The 26,941-nt window shown below is 39.1% G+C and overlaps 4 protein-coding genes across 6 annotated transcripts; 1 reads left to right on the forward strand and 3 right to left on the reverse strand.

Moving 5' to 3' along the window:
• Positions 1-1,039: 1,039 nt before the first annotated feature.
• RB195_014976 (uncharacterized protein) lies at positions 1,040-11,750 on the reverse strand (the record flags this gene model as incomplete). Of its 2 annotated transcripts, XM_064205474.1 has the most annotated exons (6): positions 1,040-1,183; positions 1,256-1,333; positions 1,401-1,464; positions 2,377-2,460; positions 2,525-2,636; positions 11,651-11,750. In XM_064205474.1, the coding sequence occupies 6 exons, from the start codon at positions 11,748-11,750 to the stop codon at positions 1,040-1,042; spliced, it is 582 nt and encodes a 193-aa protein (XP_064061355.1). The 2 variants fall into 2 exon arrangements, with proteins under 2 accessions (XP_064061355.1, XP_013305040.2); XM_013449586.2 differs by lacking the exon at positions 11,651-11,750 and having other exon boundaries at positions 2,525-2,631.
• A 1,386-nt stretch (positions 11,751-13,136) lies between these two features.
• RB195_014977 (uncharacterized protein) lies at positions 13,137-15,977 on the reverse strand (the record flags this gene model as incomplete). Of its 2 annotated transcripts, none has more annotated exons than XM_064205475.1 (1): positions 13,137-15,977. In XM_064205475.1, one exon carries the CDS (start codon positions 15,975-15,977, stop codon positions 13,137-13,139), a length of 2,841 nt encoding a protein of 946 aa, XP_064061356.1. The 2 variants fall into 2 exon arrangements, with proteins under 2 accessions (XP_064061356.1, XP_064061357.1); XM_064205476.1 differs by having other exon boundaries at positions 13,137-15,137.
• Positions 15,978-20,054: 4,077 nt separating this feature from the next.
• Positions 20,055-21,500, forward strand: RB195_014978 (uncharacterized protein; the record flags this gene model as incomplete). The annotated part of the gene is made up of 6 exons (XM_064205477.1): positions 20,055-20,069; positions 20,120-20,218; positions 20,502-20,641; positions 20,768-20,882; positions 20,946-21,050; positions 21,375-21,500. The coding sequence occupies 6 exons, from the start codon at positions 20,055-20,057 to the stop codon at positions 21,498-21,500; spliced, it is 600 nt and encodes a 199-aa protein (XP_064061358.1).
• A 1,668-nt stretch (positions 21,501-23,168) lies between these two features.
• Positions 23,169-24,765, reverse strand: RB195_014979 (uncharacterized protein; the record flags this gene model as incomplete). Its single annotated transcript, XM_013449585.2, has 5 exons — positions 23,169-23,312; positions 23,391-23,468; positions 23,536-23,599; positions 24,511-24,594; positions 24,659-24,765. 5 exons carry the CDS (start codon positions 24,763-24,765, stop codon positions 23,169-23,171), a joined length of 477 nt encoding a protein of 158 aa, XP_013305039.2.
• Positions 24,766-26,941: the final 2,176 nt, after the last annotated feature.

The following is a 26,941-nucleotide window of genomic DNA, read 5'->3' on the forward strand; positions in this document are numbered from 1 at the left end:
TAGGATAATTTAAAAGTTTCTTCTGCCTTCTTACAATATGCTAAAGTTCTTTATTTCAAGTGTTAGTTCATTGCCGCAATTTTTCTGATACAAATGTCAGGTCACACCTATATGCAGTTTTCACCGTACGTCACCTTGTACAACTTCAGATTTCAGTATTCCTGAACCTTCCTCGTTCGACGATCTTCAATGTCTGCTTAGGAAATAGCCTCTTGTAAAAAAAATGAAGTTAAAATACAAAACAAATATGTGTTTTGGGATCACGGATCTGCCTTAAACTGAGACGGAGGAAACCGAGGAATGTGACGACGATCTGCACATACAATGCATGTATCTGGTGGACGGACTCCTTGTTCTGCAGTGCTAAGATACCCTTGTATCCTATATGTCGGCCAAAACCCTGCAGTCAACTGTGAGATGCAAGGCGGGTGGTTTGGAGTCGTCTCCAAGAATTATTCTTCGTTTGCCTTGAGGACGCGACGTTTTCTTTCCCCACGAAACCAGTGGGGCTATGGCCGTGCAACCCGTGCGTTTCAAAATCGCACGCAAGATGCAGTAACAATAGAGTTTTCTCGAAAGAAAGCCTGGCAGGGCAACGCGAAGAAGGACGCAGTTGCAAAAGTCATCTAGGTCGCCGAAGCCGAGGACTGCGATGACGACCTGCACATACAATGCATGTACGCTGACATGGGAAGAAGCCATTGAAGAGTCAATGATGCCTCTTCCTGTTCTGACCAACGCTTGTGAGACTGCTACGAACTTTTAATCAAATCCATAAAGCACACTCTAAATAGCGAATAGCGCATAGCTACCCTCCAATAACGCTTGACGACTACATTCCGCAATAATCTGACAAGGAATGAGCCTCCTTTTGAAATATTAGTAATGGTTATTTTCGAATATTCTTTCAGATCCGACTGACGACTTTCAATTGCTAAAAAAAAAAAACTTTTTCTAAGCATCATCAGCGTGTAAATATCACGTAATCAAGAAAACATACAGTAAGGTATATGTGATTACAAACAAAAAAATGGGATGGCTAACAATGTGGTAAACCAAGGGATGTCAAGTGACTTTGGCACTCTTCGTTGAACACTTTCCCGAGTTGTTCCCACGCCTTCTTCTGCTCATCCGAAACTGATCCACGAGACGCAAGGAAGTTCACCAGCACGGTGAAAAAAGCCTAGAAATTTTCGTTTCTGTAAAATCCGAAATCCGAGTGAAAGTTTTTAATTTCTAAAATGAAAGCACAAACACTCCACAGTTCAGGGTCCATCTTGTATTGACGATGTCTGTTGACGGTTTCACGAGCATATGCACGGAATGTCATGTCCTAAACACTCTCAGGTAGTGAATTGTGAAACTAGAAATGCAGAATCGCAAACTGTCACGATACTCACGTCATCGAATGTATCTGCAAGGATGTGCACTGCAAGAAGAATACGCTGACCTTGCTTTTCGAACCTACAAGAAAGAGGTTTTCAGTAGAACGTAATATCAGGTTATGTCAAACTAATGAGTTCAGGGTTACGGAAAAAAATAATGATGCGAAGAGCTTATCTCGCACAATCATTCCTTAATATAACAGAAAAAGTAAAAAAAAAGTTTATTTGGAATTCATAAACGAAATAGTGACTTGCTTAGCAGAAGCCATGCATGAGAGCAATAATTTTGACTATATGTGTATGACCATGAGGTATTCGAAATTCTCCGTTATCTGTTTTCTAAAGTAACACGGACTGTTAGAACTATTTTTCATTCTCTTAAGACGGAACTCTTTTCTCGAAATCCTCTGCAACAGATACATGAAAATGTCTTCAAAGTTTGTTAAAGACTTCAAACGTTAGAAGGCAGCATACAACATACCTAATTGGCTATCTTGGAATCTCTCCACCCCAAATTACTCCTAATCATCCTAAAAAACGACGATGGAAACCGCTTTCGAATTCGTTCTTCCCTACAAGACAACTTATAATGTCCCTTCCGTTTACACGCCTACTCTTTCAGCAGCCTATCCCTTGTCTTTGCTTCTGTAGGCTGCTGGGAAATCTCATTGAACACCGTCTACTGGTTCGTTCGGCGCACGTTCAGGACTGAAGTGTTGCATGGTGCTTCGTTGGGAAATTCTTACTCGAAGACCATTTTCTACCCCGTTTTTTAGAACTTTCAGGGGGAATTGAGCATGAACACACTCACACTCATAATCTGCACGCGTAATCCTATTTTTTCATGAGAGATCCCAACATCGTCAATTTCGAGGTGCCTTTGAGGAAATCTTAACTGTGACTGTTCTTTTATTTTGTCTAAAACTGCAGCTGGTAACCATTTACTTGCGCAGAAGTGAAATTATCACAGAATTTCATTCAAAGTACTTACCTCTCACTTTTTTCCACATCATCTGCTGTGAAGGATTCAGCACCTTTGAAATAGCGGCGGAGATCAGGATGGTTAGTGAACATGCTGTTATGGATTTTAGTTGGAAATATTACGAAAGTATGAAGTTTTAATGTAGATAAAAACCTACTATTTGTAGAACTCCTTTCCATTCTGGAGCTCGCTTGGTCCTTTTCCGATTTTTGCGAGTTCTAGAGATTGCTTGGCGTGCTTCTTTACTTCAGCGGTGGGTAGCATGGTAACTGTGCAGTAACGAATGATTTAACTTGAATATCGTTGACTCAATAGTTCGTAAAAACGCAATGACGAAACTTGGCTGACATAGCTTGGCTTTGAGAACATTTAGGACGTAAAAGTGACAAAGCCACTACCGTCATTCAAAGTGCAAAACGTGAAGTAATGTCTTGAAAAAAGAGTAGAAAAAAGGCGTATGAAAATTGTTCGTCGAAGACAATGACAAAAAAAAAAACTCAAATGAAACGGAAACAATTTTCGAAAAGCTACTCCAGAGAGGAAATTAGTAAAAATTATGTCACGAAAAAATAAAGATATTGTTAGAGTGTTTTGCTTAATAAATATTCCTCCGCTGAGCACCATTGTTCACTGAAGGGTTAGAGGGTGAAAGAATTCGTGAAGAGATTTAGCAGGTTTTGTGGACGGCGCAACATTACACGCAGGTGAACAAGAATAAGTGGAGAGGAGGAGAGCGTAAATCGGAGCCTCTTCGGTCTTTCCGGTTCCTGAACGCCTCATACTTCACTAATTACGGCATGGACGGCAACTCAGTGAAATTGTTCGACGAAAAGATCGCGAAAAGCGGACTCAGAGCGAAAACCGCTTTTTTGAATCAGGAAAGATCATGCGAACTCGACTACCATTCCACACTTTGCTCCTATTCATCAAATGAGTATCAGAATATTCTACTACCGATACTATGATACTACTGAGGACCTACTACAAATCAGAAAACCTCGTTATTTTGTGCCTTTTTTTGAAACAAACACAGAAATGGATAAGTTTTAACCTTTGAGCTACCAGAATTAAACGGTGAGTTTTCACAGAAAAAAAATAAACAAAAGAACTCAGCCAATCATCCGTCATCCGTGGTATGTAGTCAGTCATACAAATAGTACGAATTTTGCTGTATAAACCTAAGTTCTAGAGGGCGGAAATGGAAGGAAGGGAAGTGAAAGTCTATTGGAATGAAGCAAGAGAAATTTGGGGAATGAAGATGTGGACGTTCTAGACTTAAAACATTTTTTGTTCTAATTTTGAAGAATAAAGGAAGCGTAGAGCTTTGTATCATTCGCTAAATAATCCCGATAATCTATGAATTTCTCAAACGTGACCGTGATCCCAACCTATTTATCACTCGCGGAGTTGAAGAAATTTTTGGAGAGATCATATCGTGCCTTATCCTATCTGTATTGTTATAAATGGAAGTTTGAGAACCAAATGGTCTTTGTTTTGGTACACAAAAGGCTTTTCAACGAAAATTTTGAGCCATTAGAAATTTTCAGCGAGTCCATAGCCATGCTTAAGTCGCTTTTGTATCGCAAGCGTTTAAAACTGAGCAACCGAGGAATCATGAACGTAAATGGAAGTCATAATGATAGACGCAGCACCTCCTCTTTTGACATTAACACACGTAGAGGTCAATGCCTCATGTTTGGTGTGTAATAAAAGCAGGCACCGCACCAAAGCAATCAACAGATCGAGGTGAACTAGTATTGCAACATAGTGCCTCGTAAACACATTTCCTGTCCTCAAGCGGCGCTAATTAACGGCGTGATAGGTAGCAATCAGCCGGTTTGTCACATACGTTTCCTCGCCAACCAACTAATGATGTGCTAGTTTTATGGTGGTTACTCATAAAATCCCGCCACTGAACAGGGTTAGGCGAAGAGAAGAAAGATTTGAGAAAGTTTAGAAATCGCTGCAGATGGAAAAAAAGGATTGCATGGAAGAGTGTTTTGTTGTAAGGCTGAAAGCTACACAAAGATTGCTGTTTTCTGAAGTTTTATCGTCGCAAACGCCGATTCTGGACGCCTTAAGAATATTGTGAGACTGAGAAAATCAGGGTTGTCAGGTTTCCATGTGAGGGACCTCAGACTATACCTCAGGGCCACGAAAACACACAAGTAATAAAAAATGAAGGTAGAATTCAGAACAACAATTGTTCTCACGATTTTTTCTTGCAGACATCTAAACAGAATCGCTAATGAAAAAATGAGTGCCTTTCAAATTATTTCAAATTATACCATACCTCTCGCTTCTTTGCTTATACCCTCTTACGTGCATACGTATGTTACATGAGGTGCGCAAATACAAACTTCAAAGAGTTTATTCCAATTTTCTGATAAAAAACTGCGTGTGCATAGATGAAATCATCAAGAAATGTTGATTCGGAGGAATTTTTAAAAATAAGATCTTCAGTTTCGCGAAAAAGTTAGGTAAACTTGAAAGTTATGAAGACAAGAAGGACAGATATATCTATCCGGATGGATTCATCTCTTTTAATGTTTGAATTCCATTTTCATTTAAAAACATTAAAGGAAATTGGAGCTATGAAGTGAGCTTTGCCAATGTGAAAATCTCAGAGAAGGGCACTCCTATCCACACTTTGATTACATAAGGTTAGAACTGGAGACGAGTGAAGGAAGAAAGCAATCTCTACTCACAAATATGGAGGTTTTCCTTGAAAGAAAGAGCAAAAGTTACCCCATTTTTAAAACCTTGAAGAGCAGATAATTCTTTCCGCAATTATCTTTCCTCAAGGATCTAAAAGCATTTCACTCTGACTTTTATGATTAACTATTCTGTGGATGTGCCGTTAATTCCTATTTGTTTCAAGTATAATTATGTCAATGTTGAAAGAGAACAGGAGGATCGCCTCGCAGTGGGGTAAGATGCCTGGCGGACACTTCTGAAGCCGCGTTAGATGCCTGCGCTATGGGTGGCCGGGATCAGGGGTAGAAATATTGGATTTCACAAATGAAGTCGATGTCCTTCGATGGATAGTTTCCCCTTCAAATGAAATGTTCTCCAAGAGCCACGGAAATCAGGCATTAGTAAAAACATTAAAATTTTTCTCTCACTTTGGCTTGCTGAAATCCGCGTTTCAACTTTCATAGTTTGCTGATTTCGATGTATCGTCTCAGAGTGGTGAAAGGGTTCTACAACACAACCAATTTTTGAAACTAAAACATTAAGCACAGACCGCCGAAAGCTACTCAAAAATTAGAGTAAACGATGAAATAGAGCGACGTTGTGTATTTGATCTTGAAAAAGCCTCGTATTTTTTGGAGACGAAACTAAAAAATCGTACAGTTGTCGAAAATGAATAGTTCTCTGATAGAATTCCGTACAACTCTTTTGTGACTGTTTTTTTTTGTTTTAGCTATTTTAGAAGTCCCTTATATGCATATGAATGGGTTACCAAAATGTTCCCACAATGCCTATTTTATGAATGTCTAACTATAAATTCACGTTTCTCGCACTTTGGTAGCAACAAATGTCAAATATTCTCAAGTCGCAATTATCTCTGAGTTTGATCTAATAATTTAGAGGCGCTGGTAATTCAGAACATAAGTGTTTTTATAAAAGTATTTCAACCCTCAAAATAAGCTGGGTCTCATCACAACGAGTCGATTGATGTCCACAAGTAATGATATAGAGCAATAAGGATTGAGGAAAAAGGAAATTACGGAGAAAAAAGTCTAGTAGTTGTTGAAATTGTGCATCATTGACTTGAAATATGATCATGAAAAGAATTTTCTTGCAACCAACAGAGATATCACATTCACCGCATTTTGAAAGCAGTTTTTCCTATCAAAATTTTCTAGAATATGTCAAGTTCTCGATCTTTCATTGCTCAGTACAAGTAATGTTATGCAGTCAAACTCGTCCTGAAAATCTTTGTCTTTTACGAGAACAGAAGTAGAAACAAACTTTCATAATCAGAAAAAGGATGTGGCATATTAGGAAACATTTAGATTGTGCGATGGATGCTTCAACATCGTTGCAAGTCAAGCAAGAATTGTCATTCCTTCAGAAATGCTATATCACAGAAATAAGAAGGAAATTATTTGCATACCTAAAACATATTCTGAAGCAGTCTTTCACAACTACTCCTGACATTTCTTCTTCAATTCAGTAATAATCAATCTCAACTTGCAGTCAAATGAGGTTTTTTCCCAAAATCAACCGGTGGTCAACTTCCTGTGGCCAAACATTGATTCCCTCCATTGGGACATTTTTGCTCGATAGGTTTTGTGCGAGATTAACTAAGCTCATGAAGTCCAGACTCTATCTTTCGCAGTCTCTGATCAACAAAAAAAGTTACATGTAAAAAATGGTCTTGTGGGAACTGAATTAGCTCTACATTGGGAAAAATTATTTCTTTCTCTTTAACTTCGCTGTTTTGTGTACCCTGAAAAGATCACGTGGTAAATCAGAGCATAGATGAAACGAAATTTTTTATACAGTAAGTGGAAAATGTTATGTGGGTATGAAAGAACTATGTAGAAGTCTACAATCCCGAGAAGTCATGAACAAAAACCTGCGTCGTGAACATATATTTTAATGCTAATGTATTAAAAATTAGATGTGAATACCACTGGTCTCTTGCAGAGAAAAGACTTTGCATAAGACTTCCTTTGTAATAATCACACAGAAAGTGGAGTAGCTCCGGATTCTACTTCACTAAAAAACAGCATCAATGACTACAGTGGGAAAAGTCAAAGACCAAGAAGATACTCAACGCATGCGTCCAACCCTTTCTCCTATTTATATAAGTGGATGTGACCAAGGTCACTGTAACGTTTGTTTCATCGCTGACAGTTTTTTTTTCTGGTTCTGATGTGGTTCTGGCGAGTATGGTAAAGTCAAGGCTACGAGAAATAGGCGACATTTCATGCATTACTAGGCGGCACGCGAGGAGAGAGAGCATCAACGCACAGTGATCATGGAACTTTGTGAAAAAAAAAGAGTTTTTGTCGCATTGTTAGCTGATAGCACGTAGAAATACGGTTCCACAATTCCCTATAATCCCCTGCTTTACACGAGAATGAATGATTGACCATGGAGACGTCAATCATTCATTTCGTTTAAAAAAATACTCGTTAGAGGCTTGGAAACCAATCATTAACAGAACTGTCGTTAAAAATCGATTCCCTCCAACCAGAGAGCGCCTGTTCGTCACCATAAAAGCGCAGCATACTATCAAGAGCTTTTCTTTCAAATGTTTCCGATAAATATCACAGAAATTGACCAAAACCAAGTCCTAATGTCCGTTGTCCCAGTATCCTAGTATCCAGAAACAACATAACAATAAAGCGAACTTCAGCCTGACCATTACTACTGAAGTTATCTCTCTTATCAACCGCTTTATCAACAAACTCAACAATCGCATTTATCAAAAAAACTCACTGGAGTTTTTGCCAGAGTCTTTCTTTTTTACTTGCAATCAATTAGTGATTAGAAAGCGCTTCAGAAGATAATACATCTTCTCACGTATCTCGAGTCTTTTTTCTTCCTTCTGAAGTATATGTGAAAAAATAAGAGAAAGGAGCGTTTCATCGTCTGCACTAGAGGAGATCCTCGACTACAAAAAACTGGAAGATTATATGCTGTGATGTGATGTGCAAAGTGTTGCATAAAGTTACTCCGAGATGTTGAAATTTGTTCCAGAAAACCGGTACGGCGTTTTGAAAATTCACCCATATATTCGAATACAGTGACTAAGTGCAAAATTTCTCCTTTTTGGACCGTCTGGTTCTCTCAAGCTTTAGATGAGAACAATCCAAAAAAAGTCCAAAAACTTCAAATTTTGTCATTATTTCTTTGTCAGCAATGTTGAACAGAGAGGGTCCCACCACGGCCTCTTGCCTCACTCCAGTTTCCACTTGAACTTGTAGTACATCGAGCTGGTGTTCAAACCGCAGCAGTACTTCTTCAATTCATGTCGTTTATTAGGCGAATTTTCCAGGAACTCCACCGGCACATTGAGAAGACGACCTCTGTGAGGAAAGTCGAAAGTGGCATCGAAGTCCAAAAAAGCTAACTGTAGAGGCTTCGAATACCGCTGCTACACTTCAATGACTCTCCTCACAATAAATACTTGATCAGTCGTCGATCAACTAGGCCAAAAGCCGGCTTGCTCGTCACGGGTGGTTTCTTCGCGATGTCGGACTAGTAGATCCAGGAGGATCCGCAGCAGAACATTGCACATTACACGCAGCATTGATATTCCTGGTTAATTCCTGGGTCCCGTGACGGATAGATTCTTGTGGAGAGGAATTAAAATAGCGTGTCGCCACGAATCAAGCATTCTTTCGTCAATCCATATGGAACGGATGACCATCGTCATCTTACGAATCCCATAAGGAGGAAGAGATTTCAGCAGCACTAATTCCGCCAGATTTTCCATTCTTCTTTTATTGAATACACACCAGAACCTCCGACTCCGTCGGTGAACCCTGAAACAATGAAGTAAATATAGTGCATTATAAATATTAGAGTGTTCGGAAAGTAATGCCCATTTTGATACGACAACTTCAAATAGACATATCTTAACTCAAAATGAAATTTATTAGTCAGAGTAGGAACCATCATAGGTCCAGCGAATATGTTAAGTATGAAAGAGTCTCGTAGCCCAACTGGTTCGGTTTCTGCGGGGTTGATTGTGCAACGTGTGGGCAAGCGTTGTCGTGTGATAGTACAGGACCTTTTCTTTTGTTCAATACTGGCTACACACGTCAAGTTTTCGGTGCATTTCGTCCAGGTCCTGGCAGTACTACTCTGCAGTGATGGTTTCGTTGGGACTTAGGAAGCTGTAATGGATCACACCGGCTGCAGCAAACTGTCAACATGATATTCCTCGGGTTCAGCCATTGTGCAGATCATTTTCGTCGTAAAGTATCCACTTCTCATCGCACAAAACGATCCGATTCAGGAATGACTGATTTTTGTTACGAAGAATGAGTGCAGATGAGAGTTCAAGACGGTGCATCCTCTAACTCTCGCTCAACTCATGAGGTACCCACTTGTGCAGGCTCTTCGATTTTCCAATTCCTCAGCAAAAATGTTGGGCAAAAACGTGATGCACGACACTCCAATTTCTAGAACGACCTCTCGAACAGAAACTCTCGAATCTGCTTCAACCAAATACCTTAATCGGACGTGGTCAAGCTTCGATGGTCGAACTTCGCGCTCAGTATCTTCAAGGCTTTCAAATCCACTACGAAATTTAGTGAACCACCGCGTCACCAAACGTGATTAGTAGTACCTTTTCCGAAACAGATTGATGTCAGAAGTCGTCTCCGTCGCGTTTGGACCAAGTTTGTGTTGGAACAAGAACATCGTTCAAAGTTGTACTTTGTCAACGTGGTATAGAAATACCTCTAAAAATTTTAAAATCAAATCAGGGGCGAAACCTATCTTATATTTGAATAGAGCAAAGAACGCGCTTTAAAACTTTTCAACATTTCAACTTTTGAATATTTTCATGGCAAGTGGACAATTAATAATTCAAACAGATCACTAAAGTCGACCTGGTGAAAACGGACATTATTTTCCTAACAACGCTATAATACGTATAATAGAAGTTGTGAAGATAATGAACTAAAAAACAAAGCGTTTCAAATGCACTGGCATTCGGCGCTTCGGCACAAGTAAAAATTTTGGTTCACCTAAGAATTTAACTTCCTGTCATAGCCATCAAACTTTAGCATTACAAACTTCTGTATTACTATCAAACCATTCCGAACGTCCGGCTAACGTCGGAGATCAGATTTATTCTGGTGTGCGCTTCGTCCCCCTTCACTGAACAACAGAAATTAAATGTAATGGAATTCTTCGAGAAACTAAATTTGTATTTTTTATGACGCTTTTTTCGTTTCTTCATTCTAGAAAATCTAAGCATTAACGAAATGATAATGGATTCAAGTGATTTCATGGTCCCGTAACTGAGTGCGTCGGTACTACATTTGGAGAGTATTCAATCTTGATTTTACAGCTACATATTTCTTCAATACCGTAAAAATTTTGAAACACAATTTGAAAAATGGATTTCCTTCTCTTTCTCCTAAACAGTTAAAGCAGAATAATGTGCCGACATGAAAAGACGTGAACGTTATCATCGGGCTGATAAACATAAGGTTCAACTTCAGATAATGTAAACTGTTAGCTGTTATTTAAGCAGCCGGTTTCATTCGTATTTTCAATTTCCGAAGCAAGGATGTTACCGACCTGGTGAGGCAAACGTGTAGGGAAATAGTCATGCGGAACAGTATATAGGGGTGAAAAGCAGCAGCAGCTTTCATGCCCACAACGTTTCGCTTACTTCTTAGTAAATCCACTTCAAGTTTTTGTGCAGTGCTACTGCTAGCGGCCCGTGGGACACGTCTAAGTCACATCGCCGTTTTCTGGTGCGTATGTATTCATCCTGAATTTGACGATTTCACATTTCTCACTCGTTCCTGCTAAACCGGAATAGTCTAATTATATTCCACGTGAACGAAAATAGTCAGCACCTTGTTGCCGGAAAAGTTTTCCTCTCAAACAAGAATGAGAATTTTTGAAAAAAATTGTTTGTTTTAAAATATTTGTTCACTAGAAAGAAAATAAAATTTTATTGAGCTTCAATAGTCAATTGTGCCACCATTGTTTTTCATCACATCCTATTATGTCCATCAGCCTATTATGCATACTGTTGACAAGGTTTTGGATCAAGTTGTCGTCGATGATTTCCCATGCATTTGATATCGCTACCTTCACCTTTTCAACGGTACCGAACTGTCTGTTGTTCGAGTAAACATGTCAAACCACTCTCCCTCACATGTTCTCCTTAGGGTTACGGTCAGAAGAGCACGCCGGCCAGTCTATTACTACAATGTGATGTCGCTGGACCCAATCTTTGGTTGACACATGAACTGCAGCGTTATCTTGCTGCAGAACGTGTGCCGGCCCTCTTCTAACTCTCAAATAAGGGAGAAAGCTGGACTGGAGCACACCTTCAAACTTCAGACTATCCATTCGCGATGACGGAAATGCAAGCTGCAACTTTCCGCTACCGCAGAAGCCGGGCCATGTCATCAATGAACCGGCTCCGAAGTTCCGGCGCGAGAAAACCATGTGTGCTTTACGCAGATCTCTCCATTAATGTCGGAATCTCTCCGAATCATCCAGATTAAACTTCTTCTCGTCCCTGTAGATAACCTGAAGCTGTAAGCTACTGAAACCCACGTCGACTTACCAGAGAAACCCACATCGTTCCACTGTATTCCCATATTCTTGCGCGCAAATTCTGATCTCGCCTGCTTATGGAATTCGGTAAGACGAGGGGATTTCTGCATAGCCTATCTGCTGAATTTCTGCTTTGACCTGATGGACCGCCAAATTTTTGCCCTTGAGACATTAAGGCTAGTTTTGGAGCGAATTTGGTTGACGGTCCACGTCGAGCTGAATGTCATGCGCGTCACACGAGCAAGGTCAAGAACAGGTGCAAATCGGTAGCCATGAGGGTTTTAGAGGTAACGGTTGACGCATCCGTGCGGACGATCTGACGAGTAATGCCTCAGTTTGTCAATCTGGCAACCTTAAAGGCATCAGCCCACGAATCTGAGGTGGTACGGATTTCAGGTGGGTTATGCTTATACGGAGTCGTAGATTATGGAGAGAAGGGTGATCCCGTCCATTCTATTTGCCGTAAAAAACGGCACGGAGTATAAGGCTTCGGGCGTTCCAGCGCGCTATTTTCCACAAGGAATCCAATCGGAGCGCGCCAGCCTTGTGCACGCGCCGCATCTTCCGGGCTATTTTTCACGGCAATTAGGAAGAAATGGACGGGATCACCCCCCTCTCCATAATCTACCATCCTGTATACGAATACTCCACCTGCAATCCGTATTACCTCAGATTCGTGGGGTGATGCCTTTAACGTATCACCAGGGTCAAGCGTGCGTTGAGAATTTCTCAACAGGGGTCGTAAGAGGGGTGTCGGAGAATGAGGGGGTCGTAAGGCTTGACAGCAGAGGAGAAAAAATGAAGAGAGCAAGGAGAAAAAGACAAGGGGACTCTCGACATCATACAAACTCATAATAAGACGTAATGAGTCATTGGGGTCTGCCAGTCGCTGAGTCAATTACTATCTAGCATGATATGAAAAGGTAAAAGAAATAAAATTAGAGGACAAAATTAAAATGGATCGTTTCGCCTCTACCTAGACGATCCATATTAGAACTAGCTTTTCTTGAGGCTCCTCAGTAGGTGAGGAAGGCTAGTCCTAACCAAACAATATATAAACAAATTCAAATTAATAAAACAATATAAAAATATATTAACAAATTCAATTTTTGATAAATAAGAATCCAAATTATAATTTAATATTTTTGATACTCAGTTACGCAGCCTAAACCTGTCCTTTAAAAATTGTCATTAGAGCACATTATTTTCCAAACAAGTGGATTGGAAGAATTAGTACATAATAAATAGTATAAAGACGACCTACAAGAATTGATACTAAGAAGAGTAATTCTATAGTTGGAAACTAATTAAGTATCAATAAGAACTAAATGTATGTATATTGAATTTGATGTGATATATAAATACCTTTACATTAATTGAGATGTCAACCTTATGTCTATAGTAATTATGATGCTTAGCCCAAATAGTATAAAAATATAAAAATAAAGGAATATTGAAGTATGTAAGTCATCAATCATTAATAATAATCACCTTGATCACCTTGACTCCCGTTGATCTTCGAACTGGTCGAGCGGGCGCCAGTAATTCTTCCATTTGTCCCGATCGCGTGCCAGAGTAGCCCAGTGGTTCCTCCTTTCGCGTGGGACACGAAGAGCATCATATTTTTCTTTCAAGGACTTCGTGAAGAAATCTGACCATCTTGTCGGCGGTCTTCCTGTAGTGCGCTTAATATCGCGGGGAACCCAGTCGCTCACGGCTCTGGTCCAACGGTTGTCATTAAAGCGCATCACGTGTCCGGCCCACCTTATTTTACTTTCCTTGGCAAACGCGGCGGCGTCTCTAATCTTCGATCGCTGACGTAGGAGAGAACTTCGAATCCCGTCCCTCACTTGCGTGAAACGGGATACTCCTAGCATCACTCTCTCAATGGCGCGTTCAATGACGCTCACCGCGTTTTCTTCCTGCTTGCGAAATGCCCAGGTTTCCGAAGCATAGGTCAAAGCAGGAAGTACGGTGGTGTTGAAGAGGTGAGCACGGAGCCGGGTGTTCCTGGTCTTCTTCACTACATCCTCGATGCTCTTGTACGCTCCCCAAGCCGCTCGTCTCCTCCTGCCCAGCTCGGGGGTCAGGTCGTTCATCATGTTCAGTTCCCGACCCAGATAAACGTAGCTGGTGCATTCGGATATGTTCGTTCCGTTGAGCGTGAATGGGGCATCCGAGACCCATCCGTTCCGCATGAACATCGTCTTTTGTAGATTCAGCTGAAGACCGATGCATCCACATGTTTCGTCGAATTCGGTCAGCATTCGTTCCGCTTGGCTGATGCTAGGTGTTATCAGTACGATGTCATCAGCAAAGCGCAAATGGTGTAGCTGCCGACCATCAACCTTCACTCCCATGTCGTCCCATTCCAACTTTCGCATTGCGTTCTCCAGGGTGGCTGTGAATATTTTGGGTGAAATTGTATCACCCTGTCGGACCCCCCTCTTCACGTCAATGATGATGTTCTTGTAGAATGGCGAAATTCCGGTCGTGAAGTTACTGTACAACTCTTGAAGTACCTTTATATATTGAGTAGGGACGCCTTGGTTGTCCAAGGCTTCCACGACCGCTTCCGTCTCAACCGAGTCGAAAGCCTTCTTTAAGTCGATGAAGGTGAGACAGAGCGGCATCTTGTACTCTCGTGATACCTCGATGAGTTTCGAAACAGTGTGAATGTGGTCAATCGTGCTGAATCCTTTTCGAAACCCTGCTTGCTCGCATGGCTGTCCTTCATCCAAGACTTTTTCAATCCTATTGAGAATTACTCTTGTAAAGAGCTTGTAGATGACGGACAGTAGGCAGATTGGGCGATAGTTGCCGATGTCATGTGGATCTCCCTTTTTATACAACAACACGGTCTTGCTGGTCTTCCACTGTTTAGGAACCTTGCATTCCGACAGATAACGTGTAAAGAGCCTCGCCAGGGTGTTGATGAGTACTGGCGGAAGGCTCTTCAGGTGTTCTGGTCTTATTCTGTCGGGACCGGGTGCCGTACGATTTCTTACCGACATGATAGCATGTCGTATTTCGGACGGGAGAACCTCTGGAATGACTTGTCCATCTTCCCTCAGATGGTGAGGAGGCAAGTGGACATGGCTGTCGAAGAGATCAGAGTAGAAGTCGTAGATGATTTTCTCCATCCCCCTTCTCGATGTAATGGCTGTTCCTTTTGGGTTCCGGAGAGCAGTCATCCTCGTCTTGCGACTGACGAAGTCTCGACGGGCATAGCGGATGCTTTTCCCCGCCTCTGCAGCTTCAGCCAGCACTTCTGCTCTTCTCTCTTTAAGATCTTCCTTTATCGCCTCTCGGCAAAGCCTTGCGAGCTCGGACGTGAGTTCTTGGTTCCCTGCGGCTCGTGCTGCTCCACGCTGGCGTATCAGCTCAAGAGTTTCAAGAGACAGACGCCTCTTGGTGGTTTTAAAACTCTCAGCCTTCTTCGCGCAGTCGTGAAGGTGTTCGACAAGCCGGTCATATTCCTCGTCGATGTTGTCCATTGCAGAATCTTCCCAAAAGCCGGCTAGCGTAGCGAAGAGATCCCAGTTGATGGTAGTCCTGGGATTTCTCTCTCTGAACTTGGCGGCTTTCTCTGCTCTCCTTGTGAAGGAAAATCTTCCTCGGAGGAGGCGATGGTCCGATCCCGTATAGAACTTTGGTACAACACCGACGTCCGTCAGGCAGAACCTTTTATTGACGATGATGTGGTCTACTTCATTACGGTACCCTCCACCGGGTGACTCCCACGTCCAGCGTAGAAAAGAGGGCTTCTGGAATTGCGAGTTCTCATGGATGGTCTTAGTCGTCATGATGAACTCGGAGAGCCTCTCTCCCTGGTCATTCCATTGTAGGCCGTGGGTCCCGATGTGAAGTTCCTCCGGCGTTCTTCTTGGGCCAACCTTAGCGTTGAAATCGCCAACTATGACCTTGTAGAAGGCATGATCTTCTTGGTAGAACTTCTCCAGGTCCATATAGAAAGCTTCGACTTCTTCTTCTTCGTAGCTTGATGTTGGAGCGTAAACGACGAAGATAGTCAAAGCTGGTATTGGGCCACATCTTCTCATCCGCAGACGTCCGATTCGGGTCGTAAGTTGTTCAAAAGAGTCGATGTTCTTTGCCATACTCGTGTTGACGAGGACGCCAACTCCACCAACACCTCTACTGTCGCATGTTCCTAAGAACAGTTCTTCTCCAGTTTCATATACGGCGTTGAGAGGGTGACGTCGTCTCGTCTCGGTCAGTCCGATGACGTCGTACTTGATCTTCTTGGCTTGCATCATCAGATCTTCGATGGCCGCTTCCGATGCAAGCGTACGTGCGTTATAAGTACAGATCGCCATCCTAGTCCTTTTCCGTTTTGGTAGCCTACATGACTCCTGCAACCCCGTCCTACCTGGCGCTACCGTACCAGGCTTTCCTCCGGAATCAGGAGACTCTTTTCTATTACTGTGTTTTGCTTAAAAATTTTAAAACCCATGGGCAGGTTGCAAGCCTCTAGTCCCATGAGTTTCTGGGAGAAATTTCGTTCTCCCGGTGTGGACATGTGGAGCTTATTTGTTGGAGGCGACTCCAAACCGCCTCCCTTGCACCTCCCAGTCACTTGATTGCAGGCTTTTGGCCGGACCGACGTGCGGGATACAAGGATGTCATGAGTCAGTCCTGGCTCAACAGAAACAGGGAGTCCATCCCCTGAATCCACCTGCGTCTCTGGGCAAGCGCAAGGTCGCTTTTGGTCCGCGTTTAGCCCCCTATCCGCCACCCGGGGACGCGCCACGTAGCCTCGCGACTAACCGGCTGTGATCCCTCTAGTGAGGGAGATCCGTGGTAATAATAATAATAGAACTATCTAATAACTACATCCTATGCATTAATTGCCATGCTGTACATGTCCATTAATTACCTCATTAATGAATTTATTAATACGCTTGATATCATCTGTTAGTCCGTACTTATAGAGAATAGCTTTGTTTTTATACAAACATTTGAAAATACCAGTGTATATAAAGTTATTTATGAATAATTATTATCTAATAGTTGGATTTTCATTTCTATAAGCTTATTAGTTAAAAATTCTATATTGGAGCAAACATTAGAGATCCTTAGTGTCTCTGTATAAATAGTCGCAATCTTAACATGTTCTGAAGTGTTAGAATTAGCATGTGGAAGCCTAATGACATGAAAATTAAAGGAGTCAGTTTTGTTATATAGTTTAGTTGAAATTTTATTATTTTTTATCATAACACTTATATCCAAGAAATCACAATAATGTTGATCGGAATGTGTCTTTTTAATTTGTAGGATATTGTTATAGACTTTATTAGGAATATGATTAATTGTATTTTCTTCATAGTTATGAATTATAAGTAAATCATCCATATATCTATAAGGAATAAAAACATCCTTATTATTCTTTTTAATACCTTTAGAATACATATTTAAATTCCATATTAGCCAGGGTAATATCCGCTAATAGAGGGCTAAAATTACCACCTTGAGGAACATCTTGCTTTTGTTTATATACTGTTTCTCCAAAAATGCAATAGCTATTATTTAAGAGATAATCAATGTTATATATAATATCTTTGATATGATAAAGCTTGCAATTTTGGTAGGAGGTTTCACTGGTATAAAATACTTTGTTTCCTTTAACCGCAACGTAAGATTTGTTAGCGTTTTTGAAACATAGATTTAAAAATTCAATAATATTATTAAGAACAACTGCATGTTTCAAATTAGTAAACATATCCGTAAAATCTGCTGAAGAAACTTTCAAATTACTACCTTTGATGTTGACAAGATCTTGCGAAATATTAATGTTATCAATTGACCAATATGTTTTAATAGTATGATTTCTACTGTTAATGACACTATTGTAGTTAATGAAGTGTCTCTTAAGATACTTGAAAATTGTAAGTAGTTCAACGGATAAAGGTTTAAGACTACTCTTCTGTGCGCCAGTAATATATCTAAACTTAATCGGATTTTTATGTACTTTAGAAATAGCATAAATGTTGGATAAAGTCCCATTTTCAATAATTTTTAATTTATTTTCCAAGCAGAAGAACTTATGTTTTAATATTATTGCATTTTTATTATTTTGAGGAAGATATTCATAGGTTTTATTTGTATTATTATATATCAAAATGTTTCTGGAAATGTCGTAATGAAGCCCCATTTCATTCATTAGTATACTAATATAATATTTTTTACAAATTATTCCATAATTATTACTAGCTTTATCTAAAGGACAAAAGACGAAATTTTTTTGGTATATATTAAGTATTTTAATTGGTATACTTTCCAAATCCCCTTCTAAATTGTACCTATTAAGAAGTGGCTTAAATCTTTTTCTAAATTCTATTTTAAATTGTTTGCGTATTTTAGTTAAATTTTTTTTAAAATTTACCTCTGAAGTATTATATTTTCTTTTGAAAATTTTGATAACATTTTCAACTGTTTTATTATAGGCATTGATAATGTTAATTTTATTTGTCTCTATTTTATTCCTGTACTTAGTCCCTTTTTGTAGTAAATACCTTAGATTATCTCCTTTTATTATGTTTGCATCTCCAGTAATAATGTGATTATGAAATTCATTAATATATGGTATATATAGAGGATTAGCACAAATACATGGTTCATTAATAAGTTTAATAATCAAATCTTTATCAAGCTGTTTTATTATGTTATTATAATTAAAAACTAGGCTAGAAACTGGTTTGTTATATTTATAAATTATCCTTATAGGAATATATTTCATGTTTGTGTTATCATTACGTGACAATGCTCTAATGGTATTAGAGTTAAATATTTTATAAAAATTTATTCTATCAAATATATTGCTATCAAAGGGCATCACTGCGTTAATAAAATCTTTTTTAGACCTAGTTGTTTCAAACGCATTGCTTTTGAAATTTGCCAGTAAGCAAAGTACATATAATTTAACTTTATTGTTAACATTGTTAAGGAAATCAATGTCAAGTGATAACTTTATTAAATTTTTGATATTAGATTTATTCATACTTTTTATAATATTATAAATTTTAGTTGGAGAAATTTTTGTAGAATCAGTTTCAGATATATATTTAATTAAATTATCTACTGTGGTCTTATTATTGTCACTGGTTTTATTTTTTCGATTACCCCTATTGATTCTTTCTTTGGTTATTTTAAGTGAAAAATAAGGGTTTTTATTATTAATTAACAATGGATTGCTAATGTTGGAAATATTACCATAACCCTTATTGTTATCGTTTAAGCCAAACGGAAATGGTGTCATCAATAATTTAATCCAGAAGAGTTCTTTATCCAAAATTATTGTTTTATTGGTATTTTCCTCCATACTATCTAAAATAGAAACTGTAAAACTTTTACCGCATTTGTGGTAGTGCTCGTACTGTGTAGTATGTTTTTTTATAATTATTAATATAATATATATGTTCTTTGATTCTATTTTTAAAAGCTCTATTTGCAATACCAACATATTGTAAACTACAAGTATCGCAAGTGATGCAGTAAACTACATTTTTTGTAGTACAATTAGTGAAAGGAGATTTATATGTACCAATCTTATAGTTAGTCACACTTGAGACAACATAATTATTAAAGTCAATTAATTGACAAAGAGAGCAGTTATCCCTACGTGCTGACCCTTTATTCACGTTGCCAAAATTATTGATGGTATACTGACCAGGCCTTATTTTGCTTTTAATCAACCTGAAACAGTTATAGTAATTAGCAGAGTTTAGCGAAGTTGTTTTTGACCTGTATCTAAACGTATGGGTGGTCCTGCCCAAACGTAGAGAGGGGTATCCCTGAGGTTCAGTAGGTTTGCTACTAGGGGTTGGCACTCCCTATTTTGTTCCTTGATGGAACGACTAATACTGGAGTCACGGAAAATTAACCCCTCTTGCCATTTTCCGCTTGTATTACCCATCAGTATTAATCCCTATTTTTAGTAGGAGGTATGGCCCTCCTAATTGAGTTGAGTGAATGGTAATAGGATTATATCTAAATCCAAATAATATGAAAACTAATTACAGTGACCTGATATGTGACCTATAACAAGTTAAAGGGTCAATACATGTAGGCACATCTTAGTCAATCTACGAAAATACCGTAGTATTATTACCGTATCTATCAGAATTACCTAAAAAATTTTTTTAGGCCAATTGTTAATTACGCGTTTAATTGGATGTAATGTCTCTTTGTTCAGAGTTTTCTTAATATAGTTTTTTATTTTTCTTTTTCTTTCATTAATGTGAATTCTATTATTATATATTGTGATCATCATATCTTATTATTTTATTTAGATATGACTAACGTGCGATTTATGATAAACCTATCTATAAAATATCAATATATTAAAATATTGTAATTTCAGAAAAAATCGTCGTTAAAGGCAAGATAAAACGCAAATGGCACTTGCGCAGGTAACAATTAATGAAAATGCTCTTAATTTAGACATAAGAGTACATTTTAGAAAGCAGGATTCGACTTCGAGAACATAGACCCTTCGTTGAGATTGGCTGCTCACCAAGAGCAAGTGAATAAAAGAGTGTTGTCTGAGTATATACGGATTGTAGGTGTTCCCATTGTTGAGAAAGTCGGAGTACGCAAACTCGTTTTAAAGTTTCTAAATGAAATAGTAAGGTAACGTATTAATACATTGTTTGAAAAAGAGTTAGTTTTAATTCACTATGAATATACTTATTTATGTATCAAAATCAAAATGATACAAATCCCTTAACATGGCCAACATCGACTGGAAACAATCTCAGCACAAGTTCTTTTAGGGTAATCAATAAGTTAATTATAGTAATTTGATCAATGTGGTAATCATATTTAAATTATTAATTTTTTAGGTGAAAATGTCCGACCCTTTTTGGCAATTCTTTATAAATGAAGGAAGAAAAAGGCTGATGGACTACAACCGGAAAGAGAAGAGCAACGTAAGAGTGATCCGGGATCAAACCATTCCAATGTCGGATCTAGAGAATTTAAGGTAACATCTAATAAATATACTAGTATATACATATATTCACATATACTCTCATATAGGTATTTGCACGCTATGTAGAGACTTGTACATTTTATATCAATGAAGATATTAAATTAAAAAAATTTTTAGTCTTTACTTGCGAAAGAAAATAAAGCAACATTATCAATCCAAAAAGGCCGTTCCCCCTGAAATGTCAGTTAAAAATGGATATATCACGATAACGTCAAGTAGTGGAGAACGAAAGGTAATATAAATAAGTTATGGTCAATACAGCAAAACACAATATCTAAAAATACTTCTATTCTAGAGGATGAGAGCAACTGAACTTGCGGTAATGCTAGGATGGGAGTATAATGACTGGCAGTGTATATGCATTAGAAAATTATTAACAAATACGGAAAAGAATCTAGCGGTAAGTATCAATATAAACTCTACTAGACTAATAAATTAATAATTAAATATTTGATTATAAGACGGCAAACTCACTTGGGGATCCATGTCCATCGAGGAATTTAAAGCTATAGAATGTTGCGATAAGGAGGCTGAAAACACAGCTCAGGTATGGATGCAGATATGCATTATGAAATAAAGTAAAGGTTCCTGTAAAATTAGACTTTTGAGAAAAAAATGTTATGCTATAGTCTATTTTGCATTATAGTAGATATGACGAACGTCGTATATGTAATAATGCTCCATATACAGATAGAAATTGCTAAATTAATATTGCTTATTACAGAAATTGTCTGCCAATACAGAAGTAGCTACTGTGGATAAGGTCAGAAAACGTGCCCTAGCAAAAATTGATGAAGAAGGGGAGAATATACCACCTAAGTGTAAGCCTAAATTAAATATCAGAGAATAGCTGTTCAATAACGATGAGGACTCTGTTGTTATATGGATACAAAAAGAAATCGTAACAAGTTAAATAAAGTTAAATTCCTGATGTGTCATGTAGTCGTATTATATAACTAATAAGAGAAAGAACGCGTCAACGAGGCGCAAGACCACTGGTCCGAAAATCACCACTGGTGACTGCGGAAAATTTCCTCTCAAGTAGAGTAGTATAATGACAATCCCGCAAAGCGCAGACTAGCTTTTGAGAGAACCAAACACCCACAGAGATCAAAACTTGCAGACAAGGGCTTTCCTCAATGCTCTATTCAAATATGGCTCTGAATTTTCCGTAAATACCGCGATACAGTAGTCTAGCAACGAGAAGAAAAAGCGAAAGTTCAGTTTCTTTGGCTGCGCGTCAAAATCTGAATGGCTTCGAACTAAGCCAGAGTACATTTTCATTTTCTTCCGATTTGGGCTAACCGCTAAAATGACATCTAAATAACACACATATGCGGTGTTTTTATATTCTTCTCAGCAATTCTTTTCGGGTTTTGCAAAAAATCAAGATTTCGGCGGAGATCGCACCATTCGCCGTCTGTTCTCCCGTTCAATGAGAGAAATTGTGCGTAGGAAGCGAAAAAATAGTGAGGAAATCTTTTTAGAATGCGTTCTGTCTAGGTATTAGTTGTTTTTTCCACTTCACAAAAATGAAAATCTTCCGGCAGGAATCGAACTCTTAACCGGTCGTTTTCATAGACGATGAGTAAAATTGTGTGCAAATAGTATAAATAAGATGAAACTGGTTTCAAAATGTTTTCTCTGTCGTTCTCAGCTGTTTTCGCATTTTGCAAAATACTGATTGCGGTGGGAATCAAACTCTTGACCGTTTGTTATCAATGTCAAAAGATAAATTGTGTAGTCGAGTGCACGTTGAGAGGTTTCTCAGCTTTTCAAGTTATATGTACACATATGTAGTGATACACTTCTAATTATATCAGTGGGTCAGTTTAATTCTCCTGGAGGGTTTTCCTGCTGGAGGGTAGGGTGAAGGATCGTCTTCAGGAGGGATTTGTTCCAGATACACGCTTGATGCTGTTTTTGAGGAATTCATACCTTAGTCCTATTCCTTAAGAAACCATATCTTCGAATATACAGTGTCCTTCACTGTTTAAGGTTTGGACCCCAAAACGATCAGTACTTTTCTAAATACAAAATTCGAATTGTCTTGACTTTGATTCCTTGGTTCTCTGTGATTTTACTGCCCGGATAGAACCATTCGAACGACACCATAACAGATTTAGTGCAGTGATGATGCAGTAACTAATTAAACTATGTATTGAAGGAGGAGACATTATCCAGTTTTGTTTATTATGGCCATATTATTTTGAAATGTTCTGATGACCTCATGAGAAGTAATTTTATCGAGTAAAGCGGCAAATAAGATCTGTAGGGCGAACCTTGCATGCCCTCCAAAAACCCATGCATGATTACGATCAAGAATGAGCCTCCTGGTGAACTGACCTGTGGTTACTTTGATAGGTTAGTGTAGATTTCGTCTTCTTTCAGATTCGATTGGCGGCTTTCAATTGCTATAAAATCTTTTTTTTTTCTAAGCATCATCAGCATTGTAATGTCAAATAACAAAAGGACATGCAGTAAGGTACACATGATTATAGACAAAAGAATGGGATGGTTAACAATGTGGTAAACCAAGGGATTTCAAGTGACTTTGGCACTCTTCGTTAAACACTTTCGCGAGTTGTTCCCACGCCTTCTTCTGTTCTTCCGAAACCGAACCACGAGACGCAAGGAAGTTCACCAGAACAGTGAAAAAAGTCTAGAAATTCTTGCTTCTGTAAAATCCGAAATCCGAAACAAGTGGAAGTTTTTAATTTCCAAAAATAAAAACACAAACACTCCACAGTTCAGGTTCCATCTTGAACTGACTATGTTTGTTGACGGTTTCACGAGCATATGCACGGAATGTCATGTCCTAAACACTCTCAGGTAGTGAATTGTGAAACTAAAAATGCAGAATCGCAAACTGTCACGATACTCACGTCATCGAATGTGTCTGCAAGGATGTGCACTGCAAGAAGAATACGCTGACCTTGCTTTTCGAACCTACAAGAAAGAGGTTTTCAGTGGAACTTAATATCAGGTTATGTCAAACTAATGAGTTCAGGGTTACGGAAAAAATGATGATGCAAAGAGCTATTCTCGCACAGTTATTCCTTAATATAGAAGAAAAAGTAAAAAAAAAGTTTATTTGGAATTCATAAACGAAATAGTGACTTGCTTAGCAGAAGCCATGCATGAGAGCAATAATTTTGACTATATGTGTATGACCATGAGGTATTCGAAATTCTCCGTTATCTGTTTTCTAAAGTAACATGGACTGTAAGAATTATTTTTCATTCTCTTAAGACGGAACTCTTTTCTCGAAATCCTCTGCAACAGATACATGAAAATGTCTTCAAAGTTTGTTAAAGACTTCAAACGTTAGAAGGCAGCATACAACATACCTAATTGGCTATCTTGGAATCTCTCCACCCCAAATTACTCCTAATCATCCTAAAAAACGACGATGGAAACCGCTTTCGAATTCGTTCTTCCCTACAAGACAACTTATAATGTCCCTTCCGTTTACACGCCTACTCTTTCAGCAGCCTATCCCTTGTCTTTGCTTCTGTAGGCTGCTGGGAAATCTCATTGAACACCGTCTACTGGTTCGTTCGGCGCACGTTCAGGACTGAAGTGTTGCATGGTGCTTCGTTGGGAAATTCTTACTCGAAGACCATTTTCTACCCCGTTTTTTAGAACTTTCAGGGGGAATTGAGCATGAACACACTCACACTCATAATCTGCACGCGTAATCCTATTTTTTCATGAGAGATCCCAACATCGTCAATTTCGAGGTGCCTTTGAGGAAATCTTAACTGTGACTGTTCTTTTATTTTGTCTAAAACTGCAGCTGGTAACCATTTACTTGCGCAGAAGTGAAATTATCACAGAATTTCATTCAAAGTACTTACCTCTCACTTTTTTCCACGTCATCTGCTGAGAAGGCTTCAGCACCTTTGAAATAACGGCGGAGATTGGGATAGTTGGTGAACATGCTGTTGTATTTTTTAACTGGAATTATTACAAACCAACCAAACTCGAGTGTATTTGAAAACCTACTATTCGTAAAACTCTTTTCCGTTATGAAGCTCGCTTGGTCCTTTTCCGATTTTTGCGAGTTCTAGAGATTGCCTGGCGTGCTTCTTTACTTCAGCGGTGGGCATCATGGTAACTGTGCAGTAACGAATGGTTTAATTTGAATATCGTTGACTCAATAGTTCGTAAAAACGCAATGACGAAACTTGGCTGACATAAACGCGTTGAGAACATTTAGGACGTAAAAGTGATAAAGCCACTGCTGTCATTCACACTTTAAAATGTCAAGTAATGTCTTGAAAAAAGAGCAGAAAAAAGACGTGTGAAAATTGTTCGTCGAAAACAGTGACAAGAAAAAACCTCAAATGAAACGCAAACAAACTTCGAGGAGGAAAACAAACCACCCCGGAGAGGAAATTGGTAAAAACTACGTTACGATAATCATGATCATGATCATCATATATGATAACGAGCTTAGTCCGTGTGTGTGTGTGTGTGTGTGTGTGTGTGTGTGTGTGTGTGTGTGTGTGTGTGTGTGTGTGTGTGTGTGTGTGTGTGTGTGTGTGTGTGTGTGTGTGTGTGTGTGTGTGTGTGTGTATGTGTGTGTGTGTGTGTGTGTGTGTGTGTGTGTGTGTGTGTGTGTGTGTGTGTGTGTGTGTGTGTGTGTGTGTGTGTGTGTGTGTGTGTGTGTGTGTGTGTGTGTGTGTGTGTGTGTGTGTCGCCGGCGCCGAGTTGCTGCCTCGAAGCCAGAAAGTTATAAAATGGGATGCGACGGGTCCCACGGCGTCGGATTGATGCGCCGGCGCCAGGTAGCTACAAAATGGTGACGGCTCCCGCGGCGTCAAAATGGTGCGCAATAACTTCGTGTGCATGACGCAAAAGATAGATGGTTGCAGCCGTTTCATAAACGTTACCACTGGGCGCTTTGCTTTTCACCTTTATGACTCCTACGCGTGTCTATTTCCTTCTTCATTCACCTCAGGTTGGTAGCATGCCGTTCTTAGAAAGTGGAAACACGCATGCAAACGGCTGCTCAAATAGTAGCAAGATGTTTATGTGATCTGACGTGGAACGTTATCTTTACTAGTAGGATGATGTCTTTCACGTCATTTTATGCTAAAACATCATTCTTTGATAACCGTTTGTAGAAAACAGGGGGAAAATCAATATTTCGCATGATACTTTTAAATTTTGTCTATAATATATTGATGGGGAGTGTTTGAAGCTGAAGTTCGAATGTTCTCCAAATGTAGAATTGACGCGTTTAGAAAGAAGACTATAAAATCTTTCGCTTATAGTCATAATATGAAAAAGGAAGAAAGATTGTTGAAGATACACAAGTCCAATTTCATAGAAAACCTCACTAATATTAATTTTCGTTGATCAGTGAAGGCGATCGAAGCAAACACCACAGAAGGTCCGAAGTCCGGCTTTAGCTGGACGTTCAGACTGGTATAAAGATATTGTGGAAACGTTTTGCTTAAATAGATGTTCCTTTGCTCAGTGCGACTGTTTACGGAAGGGTTAGAGGTTGAAAGAATTCGTGAAGGGATTTAGCAGGTTTTGTGAACGGCGCAACATTACACGCAGTGGAAAAAGAAAAGGTGGAGAGGGAGAGCGTGAAGCGCAGCCTCCCTCTCTGGTCTCCGGTTCCTGAACGCCTTTTACTTCACTAATTATGGTAAGGAAAGCAACTCATTGGAACTACTGGACCTAGCGAAAAGCGGACTCACAACAAAAATCATTTGCCTTTTGTGATCACATAAGGTCAAATGAACTCGACAACCATTCCAGATCTTGGTCCATTTCATCCCAACTACTGGACACCCACTACAAATCAGGAAATCTCGTTTTCGTGCTTGGGTTTTTAAAAACGAGCGCTAAAGGAAACAAGGTTCAACTTTTGAGCTGCCGATATTGAACAAACAAACAATGAATTAACAATCTCAAAATCAACCTTTGTAAAAGCGAGGTTGTCGAAACGTCAAGTCACTAGTAAAGTTTCAGCAAACCTCAAAGCACAAAAAGATAACATAAATCCAGCAAACGGTGAACTTTCATATAAGAAAGAAAAAAAAACGAAGACCCCCACCAAACATCTGTCATCTGTGATATGCGGTTAGTCATACAAATAATGCAAATTTTTTAACTACATAAATTCAAGTCTGAGATGGACGAGATGGAAGATTCGCAAGAAAAACATTGAAAGTTTATCAGAAAGATGAAAGGGAGTTCCAGGGAATGAGGAGATGTATGTTCTCAAAAGTTCTATTTGTCTCAATTTTAAAAAGTAAAGGGAGTGCATAA

Source organism: Necator americanus, chromosome V, assembly GCF_031761385.1.
Source record: "Necator americanus strain Aroian chromosome V, whole genome shotgun sequence".
Taxonomy (NCBI): Eukaryota; Metazoa; Nematoda; class Chromadorea; order Rhabditida; family Ancylostomatidae; genus Necator; species Necator americanus.